Below are 13,248 nucleotides of genomic sequence, written 5' to 3'. Positions count from 1 at the left end.
TTTTTGAGATGATGAAAATGTTCTGAAATTGATTGTGGTGATGCACATATCTGTGAATATATTAAAAACCATTCAATTGTCCACGTTAAATGGTGAATCGTATATGTGAACTATATTTCAATAAAGTTGTTTAAAAAAAAAAGTGATGAAAAAACAATACAGATTGCTGGTCCCCACTCCTAGTGTTTCTGATTCAGCAGGTTTGGGGCGAGGCTGATGCTGCTAGTTTAGGGACTATACTTTGAGAATCACTCCATTAGCTCATAGATAGTTTCCTGAGGAACTTCAAAATAGTTTTCTTTTACTGTCCTTTAGAGACACAGGGATAACTGTGGTTTGTACCTGGTTCTTACATGCAGGTTCTGACATATTTTAATCTTATCTCCGTTTTCAAATAGGTGAGTGTTTCTAAAGGGAGCTTTTTTTGGTATATCTTCAAAGGTCTATTGGATACATGGTAAAAACACTCTTCACTTCATAAAGAGACACTGCTTAAAAAAGATTTCATATAATAAAGTTATTTTAATAGTGCAAAAAATAATCTACTTCCAATCAGTGAAAGAAAAACTTCCAAAAATTTTAATAAAAATAGCCAATACTTTGAACAAATACAAATAAGTAGGTAAATATTACAATTATGTACTCCAAACCCAAGAAAGCAGAGACCATTATTACAAGCCAAATAATTCTTGGAGATGGTCATTCCAGGTTACCAAAATGCAGAAAACAAAAATTCTACTTTTTAGGCTTACAGAAAAGAAAGAAAACAACTTCAGTATGAAAAGTAATTTAAATTTCATGGGAAACAGACCAAATTGATGACTTCAAAAGTTTTTCAAGGTGTTCATAGAAATAGGGAACATCTATATCTTGATTTTTATGGGAAATGACTCTTGTGTTGATTTTTGAAGTTTAAAAGACTATGTGATCTTTTGACTAATAGCTCAGAAGTAGAAGCCAATCAAGAAGGAAGATAACATTCATGGGACCCACAGGACTTTAACTGATCCTAAAGTATAAAGCAAAACTTTAAGATGAATTAGTTTAAAAATCTAAATATATTATAGTTTAGAATTAAACATAAAAGAAACAAAAATTATCATGATTAGGATTTGACTAAAGTTTGGGTAAAAGTTTTCCCATATTTATCTATCTCAAAGAAAGATAATACTGACCATTCAATATCAATGAATATGTTTATTTTTGTATATGTGAATGGTGTGGCTTCAGAAACCAATACTTATATTAAGTTCATTAATTAAGTTCATTACTACTGCGAGAACTTGATAAAACTGGTATTTTGAGTGTGAGCTTATTTGAAATATAATTATTTAATAAAAGGAGATTGAGAATTTGGCTGTAAACCATCCTTCAGAAACTGCCCAGGCAGAAGGGTATCTCTCTATACATCTCCGTGCATTTCTATATATCTCCTTACTACATCACAAACACAAAAACAATATTAATATATTTACATGTATGTATTGGGCCAAAATGAATTAACTTTCCCTACAAAATTATACTTATTAAGAAAACAGTAATAGGAGGCAAGGCCCTCAAGAATAGATGGCAACCATTCCAATAGTTGAGTGCTATTGCTTTCTCTCAGTAATATTTCCGGAATGGAGAAAATAAGAGGATGAATAGTTTGTAGACAGACATGTCTCTACTCCAGAAATATCTGTTAGGCAGAAGCCAGGCAACCTAAAAATCATAGCTCAACACATGGGGAAATGGCTAAGGTTTTTGTCAGTGGTGACACCTCCTCTTATATTTAAAAGTTACTCTTTAGGGCTTGTACTAAAGCAGAGAGCACCACTTTAGTTAGGAGAAATTCTCTCTACATGTTCTATTACTTAAACCTTTGGTAGAGAGATGATCAAGTTGATTGCAGGCTACTTGAGGCCTTTCATCATTCTTGACTGTAGAGATTTAAAAACTAACCATACAAATTAAATATAACATCATCAGAAGGAATTTTACTAGGCTTTTTTCTATGACCTAAAGACAAAGATTAAACAGCAATAGAGATTCTGACATAATATCATTATTAAGTACACTGTGCTTGGTTGTTACAGCTGTGGTCCATGGTTCTAGTGGTAGAAATGGCAGTCCTGAAGCAGATCTTGGTAAATTTGCTTGACTACATTCTTTAGGTAGTTGTCTTCCAGTGGCACTTTAGATAGAATGCTGGTGATTTCATCTTCGCTGGAAAGAACAAAATGTTAATTAATTTTTCTGGAAACTTACACTTATCTCCATTTCAGTGGAATTCATGTTTTTGGGTACGGTCTCTGAGTCTCCGAGGAAACACAAATAGGTATTTCTGGAAATAATTAGACTGTCCAGTTTGAACTGAGAGTCCAAAAACAAGGCCTAAGAACCAATTCTGTATGTAATTACGAGGTGTCTTGACCTAGTTGTTTTCTCTGACTATAAAAATCTAAACTGTTGGTGTTTGCTGATGGATTTGAGGTGGGCACGTTTTTTTTTTTTGTTTTTTTTTTTGGTGAGGAACATTGGCCCTGAACTAACATCTGTTGCCAATCTTCCTCTTTTTGCTTGAGGAAGCTTGTCCCTGAGCTAACATCTGTGCCAATCTTCCTCTATTTTTTTGTATGTGGGATGCCACCACAGCATGGCTTGATGAGTGGTGTGTAGGTCCATACCTGGGATCCGAACCTGTGAATCCCGGGCTGCCGAAACAGAGCGCACAAACTTAACCACTACACCACCAGGCTGGTGAGATGGGCACATTTTAAATTCTGCCATCTTACAGTCTGTCAGCAATGTGTCTAAAAAGTCACAAAATATATAGTAGATATGAAATATTTTTAGTTCTGGTTCCACAGACTAATTGAGAAAAGCATGACTGCTCAGTTTTTAAAGTGATTATTCTGTTTTTAAGGCCATAAAAGTTGTTCATATATGATCTGGGCTAAGCTTATGAAGGATTTTTTTTCCTTCTTGATTCCTATTTACATACAAGTGTTCAAAAAGTGGAGCAAGTATAGAGCCAGCCCTGATGGCCTAGCAGTTAAAGTTCAGCACACTCTGCATCAGTGGCCCAGGTCTGGTGCTTCAGCGGCCTGGGTCTGGTTCCTGGGTGTGGAACCACACCACTCATCTGTCAGTAGCCATGCTGTGGCGGCAGCTCACACAGAAGAACCAGAAGAACTTACAACTGTACACAATTATGTACTGGGGCTTTGCAGGGGGAAAAAGGAAGAAAAAAGGAGGAAGACTAGCAACAGATGGTAGCTTGGGGAGAATCTTCCCCTGCAAAAAAAAAAAGGGGGAGCAAGTATAAAAAAAATAGACCTATGGTCTCCAGCATCCACTGGAGATAGCAACGAAGGTTACTGACTTTAAAGGAACAAATTCTTCAAAATGAAGTCAGAGAGAAGTAACATTTGGCTCTCACTATGGTCTATCCATTTGCTGACCACTTTGAGGGATCTTTCAAATGATAAAGCAAACTAAAAAAGTAGTTGGGAGCCCTATCCTGCTGGCTCTTTACTCACCCAATGTTTCCAAGGTGATTTTGAATGGAAAAAGGTAACGGGACAGATGGATAATGGGCTGAGAGAGACAAAGTTATCTCAAACTTTGCAAATGCTGTAGAGCTGGAGAATAAAAGCCTCAATCTGTAAAAGATGAGATCCTCAATTAAAAATACAAAACAAAAACAGAACAAAACACAAATACATTTTTCTTTTACACTGGCATGTGAAACTTAGGTGTACATTACTTCTGTCCTTATCAAACGGGGAGAGGGTAAAACACCTGGAACAAAGTATTATTATGGTTGTTTTTTCATTGTTAGTCATGAAACTCATTAATAAATTATTTTAAAAAGTTTTTGACTAATTACTTATTATTATCGGTTGAACTGTGTATACCCTCAAAATTCATATGTTGAAGTCCTAATCCCCAGGACCTCAGAATGTGACCTTATTTGGAAATAGGGTCATTGCAGATTTAATTAGTAAAGATGAGGTCCTACTGGAGTAGGGTGGGCCCCTAATCCAAAATGACTGGTGTCCTTAGGAAAAGGGGACATTTGGACCCAGATATACATACAGGAAGAAAGTCATGTGAAGATGAAAGCAGATATTGGGGTTATATATTTACAAGCCAAGGCATGCCAAAGATTGCTTGCAAATCACCGGAAGTTAGGAGAAAGGCATGGAACAGATTCTCTTTCACAGCCCTCAGAAGGAACCAACCCTGCTGACATGTGGATCTCAGACTTCTAGCCTCCAGAACTGAGACAATAAACTTCTGTTGTTTAAGCCACCCAATTTGTAGTACTTTGTTACAGCAGCCCTAAGCAACTAATACACTTACTCAATATTATTTACATCTATGTTCATTAAGTTACACACTTACTCAATATTATTTACATCTATGTTCATTAAGTTATAATTTGGTCCCCATCTCTTTAAAAACTCAATCTCCTCTCCAAGGAGTCTGCAATGGCTCACTACCAGTGAGATTTCTTGAAGCATCTGGGAAAAACAGAAAAAAAAAAAAAAAAAGATGAAATTATGAAAACATTTCAGTGTTTATGGCTTTTTATAAAGAACCCCTCACAGTTAAACAATTTAATATATTTATGATTTCAGGATCCACTATTACATATATAAAATTTCAGTTCTGCTTTTTGGAACAGATAATGTAATTTTCCTTTAAATACTTCAATCAGAATTTACCTTGGGTACCTGATGCTGTGTTGTACATTTCTTCTTCCAGGATTCCTGTTCCTCAATGTACTGGAAAATAAGCTTATGAACTAAAAGGGAGGAAGGAGGAGCTTTATCTTCTGAGGAAGGAAAAAAAAAAAAAAATCCAAAGCAAGGTATTACTTATTATTCACATATTTTATATACATAAGCTAGAAATATTATATAAACTAGAAATACCTCAAACTACTAGGTGTCTAAGTATCTTCTTTTTATTTTCAAACACATAAACCAACATATATGGTGAACATAAAACATTCTTATAAAAATTCAGGCTTTATCACATACAAAATAGAACTTGGTTAAGAGCATGGGCTTAAATGTAACATAACTTGAGTTTAAATCCTGGCTTTCCTTGCTATCTGAGTGATTCTAAGCACAACACTTACTTCTTTTGAGCTCTAGTTCCCTAATTTGTAAAATGAGGAATAATACCTACTTCACAGTGTTGAGGTAACACACACATCTGATACAGAACAAGTACTCATAATGGTAATTTTTTAATTATGGAAATAGCTATTATTAATCTTTGCTCAAGATCTAGTAATAATTAAAAAGAAAAAAATAGGGCCGGGCCTGGTGGCATAGTGTTTAAGCTTGCAAGCTCTATTCTGGCGGCCAGGGGTTCACAGGTTCAGATCCCAGGTGTGGACCTACATACTGCTTATCAAGCCATGCTGTGGCAGGCATCTCACATATAAGATAGAGGAAGATGCTGCCGGCCCTGTGGCTTAGCAGTTAAGTGCGCGCGCTCCGTTGCTGGCAGCCCGGGTTCGGATCCCAGGCGCGCACTGACGCACCGCTTGTCCGGCCACGCTGAGGCCGTGTCCCACATACAGCAACTAGAAGGATGTACAACTATGACATACAACTATCTACTAGGGCTCTGGGGGCGGGGGGGAAAGGAGGAGGATTGGCAATAGATGTTAGCTCAGAGCCGGTCTTCCTCAGCAAAAAGAGGAGGATTAGCATGGATGTTAGCTCAGGGCTGATCTTTCTCACAAAAAAGATAGAGGAAGATGGGCACAGATGTTAGCTCTGGGCCAATCTTCCTCAGCAGAAAGAGGAGGATTGGCAGCAGATGTTAGCTCAGGGCTAATCTTCCTCACCAAAAAAAAAAAAAAAAAACCCAAACAAACCCCAAAACCCCATTTCTTTGAAAACTTATCTAATATTTGGAACATTACCTAGCAGTTTTATGTCTAATATACATTTCTTTTTTCTTTTTTTTTTCCCCCAAAGCCCCAGTAAATAGTTGTATGTCATAGTTGCACATCCTTCTAGTTGCTGTATGTGGGACTCGGCCTCAGCATGGCCGGAGAAGCGGTGCGTTGGTGCACTCCCGGGATCCGAACCCAGGCCGCCAGCAGCGGAGCGCGTGCACTTAACCGCTAAGCCACGGGGCCGGCCCTAATATACATTTCTAAGGACAAATTATTATTATTATTGTTTATATTTATCTTAGTATGTGAAAGCATTCTTAAGGAGCAATTTACACTTGTACATTTCCAACAAATTTTTAGTGGCTTAAATGTTTTGAACTTACCATCTAATAAAGACTGAAAATTCAGGTCAACAATCTTCCTATGAGCGTTGCCCAGAAAAGAGAGACCAACTAGGAAGAACCAGAATAAGGACAGTATTTCTTTTTATTATGTGATTTTAAGCCATAAAACTCATAAAACTCAGTACTTTAGAATCTTACTCTTTCTGAGTAGCAGGGCTTTTTCATAGGCATTTGAAAGTTTATCCTTGAATCATATTGTTCTCTGTCTATGGTAAAGGCTCCCCTTAGACTGCTGAACTACACTGCCTGGCAGGCCTTTGAAGGAAATTTAAGGTGTAGTACATTTACAGTAAATTTATCAAGCCTCTGCCTTTGACCCTTAACTTCTGTGCAAAGATAGTATTATTTTCAGGAACGATATAAGGAAAATGGCTATGACTTCCCACACCTTTTGACTGTCTTTGTACAAATACTGTAAAAATAATTTATGCTTTTACCACTACAGTAATGAGTTTTAGCTGGCCAGGATAGCTGCTTGTTCTTCCAGACTATACAGTTATCTCTTGTCTCTCAAATTCTGATTCTTTTCACTTTGTTGCATATTTTCTATATGTTAGGCGTTGTGGATACAACAGTGAGACAAACAGACATGATCAATCTATGCTCTCAAGAAGCTTACAGCTCAGAGGGACACACAGATAACTGCACTAATAAACACACCAAGAACTACAAACTGTGATAAGCGCTATTAAGGAAAACTGCAGGAAGCAATGAGAACAAATAACAGGGGGGCAAGTAGCAGAGGGAGTAGGTAAAATGAAAGTCATGGAAAACTTTCCTGAGAAAGTGATAACTCAGCTGAGCTCTGAAGGATTATTAGTAGAAATTTATTTAGTGAAGAGGGGGTGCTCTGGTCTGAATGTTTATGTCCCCTTCAAATTCATATGTTGAAATCCTAATGCCCAATGTGTTGGTTTTAGGAAGTGGGACCTTTGGAAGATGCTTAGATCATGCGGGTGGAGCCATTATAAGTGGGATTAGTGCTCTTATAAAAGAGAGCCTGGAGAGCTAGCACAGCCTTCCATCATGTGAGGATATAATGAGAAGTCTGCAACCTGGAAGAGGGCCCCACCTGACCATGCTGGCACCCTGATTTCGGACTTCCAGCCTCTGGAACTGTGAGAAATAAATTTCTCCTGTTTATAAGCTATCCAATTTATCGTACTTTTGTTCTAGCAGCTCAAACAGACTAAGACAAGAGAGCGAGCTTCCAGGCATAAGAAACCTCAGTATGAAGGTCCTGAGGTAGGATGGACTATGACTAAGCATAAAGACCATGATCTTTTAAGGAAATGAAAGAAATCCATTGTGGTCAACATGCAGAAAACAGTATAAGATGAGGCAGGAAAAGATGGAAAAATTCAATTCATGCAGGGCTTTACAGGCTATACTAAATATTTTGATCATTAGTCTAATAGTAGTAGGCACATGATCAGATTTTCAACAATCACAATAGCTTCAGGAAGGAGAATGAATTGGAGAGGAAAAAGAGAAGATCCAGAAAGACCAGTTGGAATGTTACTGTAGTCATCTAGGTTAGAGATGACTGTTGACAGAAGAGATGAAGAAAAGTGTTTGAATATTAAGAAATTAAAATCAACAAGTCTTATTGATGATTTAGATATACCCGGTGAGCAAGAAAGAGGTATAGAGTGATTTCTAAGTTATAATTTTGGACTCGGATGGAAGTTGATGGTATTCTTTGAGAAAAGGAACTTTTAAGGAGAATCAGGTTTGGAGGCTGGGAGATTTTGAAGATCCTAAGTTCCAATTTGGCCATGCTAAAGCTAACTGTTTCAAGAGAAAAGATCTAAACATACTGACAGGAAACTTCAACAAAACAGCTAGGACTCCGTCTAGTCACCATATGGTGATGTCTATCTACTATGATAAGCCCACCAACACACACAGAACTTCCAGTTAACTTCTTAGGTTAACTTAAGTACAAAAAAAACAGTCAAGAGTCACCAGCCATTAGAGTAAATCCTCTATTACAAAAGACAGATGGAAAAAAGGAACTCAGAGTAAACAGTGTGAAGTGCACATTGATCCATTATTTGGATAGACAAAATTTCTATCGTCTAATGTAATTCAACAAAGGGCAACTTTCACTAGCTGAATTTTCATTTTATTCTTTATCTAACAAAATAAAATTCTATTATCACTAATTAAAGTGATCGCCTCTTCTAAGATTTTCAGCAGTGCTATCATTATGTCAATAGTTATTATTGTATTAAAATAAAGATTTGAATCTTTGGTGAGTTTAGCCATACATTTTTCTGCAGAGGAATTATCTTACTTTTGCTACTCACCTACTGGCTCTCCAAAGGTGATGGTGAGTTCTATTGTGTCAAAAAGAAAGGTGAATACAGCTTGATTATCACTCCACTCAATGACATCCCACTCAGACAAACTGGAAAGAGATAAACAAGACAAACATTTTTTGAGGGGGAATAAAAGAAGAGAGTTAACTTCTGATACCACCCAAACAGTACTAGCAGCAGCTGCTGGAGTTTTTCTACTGGCTTGGGAGACAATCAATATTTTAATTCAAATATTGTGAATGTACAAATTTATGCTTTTGAAAGAAGTAAGAATTGACTCAATCTTGAGTTGTGTATCAGGGAAAAACCAAGTCTAGGCAATATAAAGTGTTAAATATTTTAAAATTATAATTCCACAGCACTCCTACCTTGTATATTTTCAGCTTAGTGTTGAGTACACTGACTCTTTTTGAGGTTGCATTGTTAAACAGTGATATACATTACAAACACATGTCAACTGCTATAGTCAGTTTAGACAACCATGAAGGCACAGGATAAAACAGAAACCATTGACACCTGTTTGTCCTTACCTCAACTGATCCAGTAGCTCTTCAGTTCTATTTGTTTGTTTTTGCACAAAGTCTATTTGAGCGAGGGTCTGCTCTTTCTGTACCTCCAGTTCTAAGAGATTTCTGCAAATCAAATTAGGTATTCACAAAAAGGTAAGGCCATCGTTAGGGAATTTGAACTCCACTAAAATAAAAGGTTTATGATAAGAAGTCACATGCTAGATGGCTCCTCAGTGAGGTGAACGGCATCCAAATTTTTGCATTCTTAGTTTTTTTTTTTTTGATGAGCATTAATCGAGAAGTATGAGTCTAATTAGGAAAGGCCTAAATCAATGTCTCTCAAATTAGGATCCATGAAAATTTCTTTGGGGGTTCATATGTTCTTTAAGATTATTATTAAAATTTACATTTTCACTTTGATGATAAAAATATAAGGATAATGGAGATCACAAGAATTCCCACCTTAAAACTGAAATATGCTATAATTTTGGTGCCTGCCATTGGTTTTGTTTAGTTTATTGGAGCTAAACAGAACTTATGCTTTGTTAGTCATTTTGCTAGCATCAGTTTATTTTCAGCCAAACATTATCTCCTGTCAGATTAATGTTGTCAATTGGAATTTTATTTGGTTTTGTCATTATTTGTATTTGATTTCTTTTAGTCTTATAGTTAAATAAGATCCATGAGTATAAGAAATACACAACTCATTTTATGTTTACTTATACTTACTTAAGTACAATATAAAAGCAGTTTAATGCTAGGTTTATTTCTTTAAAAGGATCCTGATATTATTCAAGCTTGAGAAACACCACCTTGGATTAATGCCCTGTAAACAATAAGTGCTTAGAAAATACTTTCGACTAAGACGGCCTCAAGGGTCAAGTTCAAAGTGGAGCAAAAGCCTTGAGTCAGCCTTAGTCAATACTCATGTCCCCAACCTTATCAGTTTCTGAAGGTAAGAAGTCATTTAGCCTTGTAAAGTTTAGCATATTTTTTAACACTCAAACTGAAGGCTGACCTCTGAAGCTCTTCTTCTTCAGTTTTCAGCTGTTCCAATTCTTTGAAAAGAAACACAAAAACAAATTTATCAGAATGGACACATTAAAATGTTGCTACAAAAATCACGTTTTATTGAAATTCTATCTCATTTAATCTTACCTAAATAAATAAACTCAGGACAATAGGTTTTTTTTTTTTTTCCATTTACCTCCTTAATTAATTCAGTTACCTTTCTCTGCAGCTCTCATTTCAGAATCCCATTCTTCCACATTGTCTTTCTCTTCATCCTCCAAATTCTTAGTTTCTAAAGTAGACAATGTGCATTAGAATAACTCAGTCAAAAATAAACCACTAGAGATGAAAAGAATAGATGGTCCCAAAATGAAGTGTGAAGAATATGTCACAAACACTCATCTTTCCCCACCTTTCCTTGCCAATAGACCATGGAGCAGTAATTATAATTTCATACAAAGACTTGCTTCTAGTGGCAGAGAAGTGAACTTTGAGCCATGTGGCAATGATCTCCAATAGCACCCTCTCAGGGGTCACTTTGAGATGGAAATTGTTTATGTATAATTTGCATATATCAATGTTATTGTTAGGCAACCCCATGGACTAAGCAGGAACAGATACTCATATACAAACACATGCACACACATTTTTAATTTTTTGTTTATTGCAATAACATTGGTTTATAACATTGTATAAATTTCAAAAAATATGGAACGCTTCACGAATTTGCCTGTCATCCTTGCGCAGGGGTTATGCTAATCTTCTCTGTATCGTTCCAATTTTAGTATATGTGCTGCAGAAGTGAGCACTTAAATTTTTAATTTAATTTGTTTTTGAAGCCTTGAAGTCATCCTTAAAATCCCTCTCTCTCTCCCCACATCCAAATCAAGCTTAGACTTTTACCTCAAAAGTATTTTTTGAATCTACTTTTTTTCTTCATCACCACCAGCTTCCCTAAATATAAGCTACTGTCCTTTCTAAACCATACTACTCCTTTCTAAGCCATACTAGTCCAACAACTACTTAACTTCTTAGAGTTACTCTTGATCTATTCAAATCCAATCTCTATACTGCAACCAGGGCTTGACACCCTTCAAATGGCACTTAACTGTTCTTAGAAAAAGTCAAAACTCCTTAAGAGGCCATCTTTGGCCTGGCCCCTAGTAACATCTCCAGCTTTATCTCAGACCATGTTCCCTTTTGCTCTCTCTATTCTAGTCACATTGGCCTATTTCAGACCCTTATAATTGGTATATTCTTTCCCATAGAAGGCCTTCTGCATGTATTATTCATTTTTAATAGTATGCTTTGCCTTCCCTTCTCACTTTAACTCCTATTCATTCTTTAGATCTTGGCTTAAACGTCATTTCCTCAGAGGGAAGCCTCTCCTGACCTGACTAGGTCAGATTTCTGTTTCAGGACATTACAGCACCATGTAACCTCTCTACCATAGCACTTACCTGAAAATTATTTGTTTAATTCTTATATTCTCTTCTAGCTCCATTAGGGCATAAAGTTTTTGTTTTTAATCATCATAGTTTTCTTAGCACCAAGCACTGTACATGGCACATAATAGATACTCAGTATATTTGCTCAAGGAATAAGGAAGGGACAAGAAAGAAATAGGGAGCCATTCAGTGGTACTGGAGAGGTAAGTGTGGTTGTTGGTATTTTTAAAGATGAGAGAGAGGTGAATATATCCAGTAGAGGAGGCAGAGAGGTTGAATATACAAGAGATAAGGGAAAGTCAGTGCTATACAATTCCTAAGAAGACAAGAGGGGATGGAATTCAAAGTTTATGTGAAAAGATTGGTTTTAAGGAAAAGAAAGGAATGATGAAAGAATGGATGTAGAAATATATAAGTTTGGTTTGTTTGGTAGCAGAAAGTTTAGAAGTTCTGGCCTAATGGCTTCTATTTTTTTGTGTGTGTGTGTGTGAAGTAGAAAGTAAGGTAATAAACAAAGGTGGGGACAGTTTACGACCATGGAACTCACATACTTATTATCAGTTCATGGAACTCATATACTCATTATCAATTCAATGCAGAAAACATGTACTAGGTACTTACTCTGTGCAAGGCATAGTGCTAAGAACTTGGAAGGACATGGAGAAAAATAAAAGCTGATCTTTGCCCCCACAGAGCTTACAATTTAGTTAGGAAGATAAACTATAAAAAAGTAACTACAATTACAAGTAGATGTGATAGGTACTATAAGAAGTACTAACAAAATAGCCACAGTAGCTCAAGGGAGACAGAGACCACTTCCTTTGGTAGAAAACAGAAAGAGAATGCATTAGCAAAGACCAAGTGGCAGGACTGCTTAGAAATGACAAGACTTGGTTGGAATTTAGGATGTGTAAGGGAGTAATAGTAAATCATGTAAGAAAGGAAGATCTGAAAATGATTGTAGAGAATGTTAAATGTCAAGCTCAGGAATGGAAAGACAGAAAAGTTTTTCAGGGGAGTAACATAATGAAAACTGTCCTTCATAATGATTAATCTGGCAGCAATATACAGATTGGACTGCAGTAAGACAAAATCAAGTTAAGAGTGTAGAAAAATTAGTTAGAAGACTTGAAATAGCACATTTCAGAATTAACAATAGCGTTAATGGGAATAGGAAAGAATACAAGAGATGTTGAAGAAGCAGATATGACAGGACTTGATAAGAGAGACTCAAAGACAATGCAAGTTTTGAGCCTTTTACAATACATAAGAATAGTGACGCCATCAATAGAGATGAGAAACATCATAGGGAGAACAAGTTTTCAGATTTTATTTTGAAAATGGGAGAAGATAATAAATTGCCTCTTACACAGACTTGAAGGTGTTTAAGGACATTTTTGCAGAGAGGTTCAGTAGGAAGCTAGAAATGTTAACTCTGGAATTCATGAGAAAGAGGCTAAAGATGCCCTCACTCAAAATAATTATAAGCTACTTAACAGCAAAATCTGTGTTTTATATATCATTTTTCTTTTTTGGTGAGGAAGATTGGCCCTGAGCTAACATTCGTTGCCATGCTTCCTTTTTTTTTCTTTTTCCTGAGGAAGATTAGCCCTGAGCTAACATCTGTGCCCATCTTCCTCTATT

At 36.3% G+C, this 13,248-nt stretch overlaps 1 protein-coding gene and 1 non-coding gene across 4 annotated transcripts in view; both read right to left on the bottom strand.

The window, feature by feature from the left end:
* Positions 1–556: 556 nt before the first annotated feature.
* The window catches only part of KNL1 (kinetochore scaffold 1), a 61,121-nt gene continuing 48,429 nt past the window's right edge, over positions 557–13,248 (bottom strand). For all 3 annotated transcript variants that reach the window (XM_058541243.1, XM_058541244.1, XM_058541245.1), the window contains 9 exons: positions 10,374–10,448; positions 10,164–10,203; positions 9,167–9,268; positions 8,625–8,725; positions 6,292–6,360; positions 4,716–4,825; positions 4,393–4,511; positions 3,525–3,647; positions 557–2,208 (listed from right to left, as the gene is read on the bottom strand). In XM_058541243.1, coding sequence (XP_058397226.1) covers positions 2,094–2,208; positions 3,525–3,647; positions 4,393–4,511; positions 4,716–4,825; positions 6,292–6,360; positions 8,625–8,725; positions 9,167–9,268; positions 10,164–10,203; positions 10,374–10,448 — 854 coding nt within the window. In that variant the 3' untranslated portion in view covers positions 557–2,093. The remainder of the gene's footprint in view (positions 2,209–3,524; positions 3,648–4,392; positions 4,512–4,715; positions 4,826–6,291; positions 6,361–8,624; positions 8,726–9,166; positions 9,269–10,163; positions 10,204–10,373; positions 10,449–13,248) is intronic.
* LOC131406687 (U6 spliceosomal RNA) lies at positions 10,859–10,965 on the bottom strand. The gene has a single exon (XR_009220313.1). It is a non-coding gene; the product is annotated as a U6 spliceosomal RNA (small nuclear RNA).

This window comes from Diceros bicornis, chromosome 5 (genome assembly GCF_020826845.1).
Source record: "Diceros bicornis minor isolate mBicDic1 chromosome 5, mDicBic1.mat.cur, whole genome shotgun sequence".
Taxonomy (NCBI): Eukaryota; Metazoa; Chordata; class Mammalia; order Perissodactyla; family Rhinocerotidae; genus Diceros; species Diceros bicornis.
This window is presented reverse-complemented; position numbering and strand designations above follow the sequence as displayed.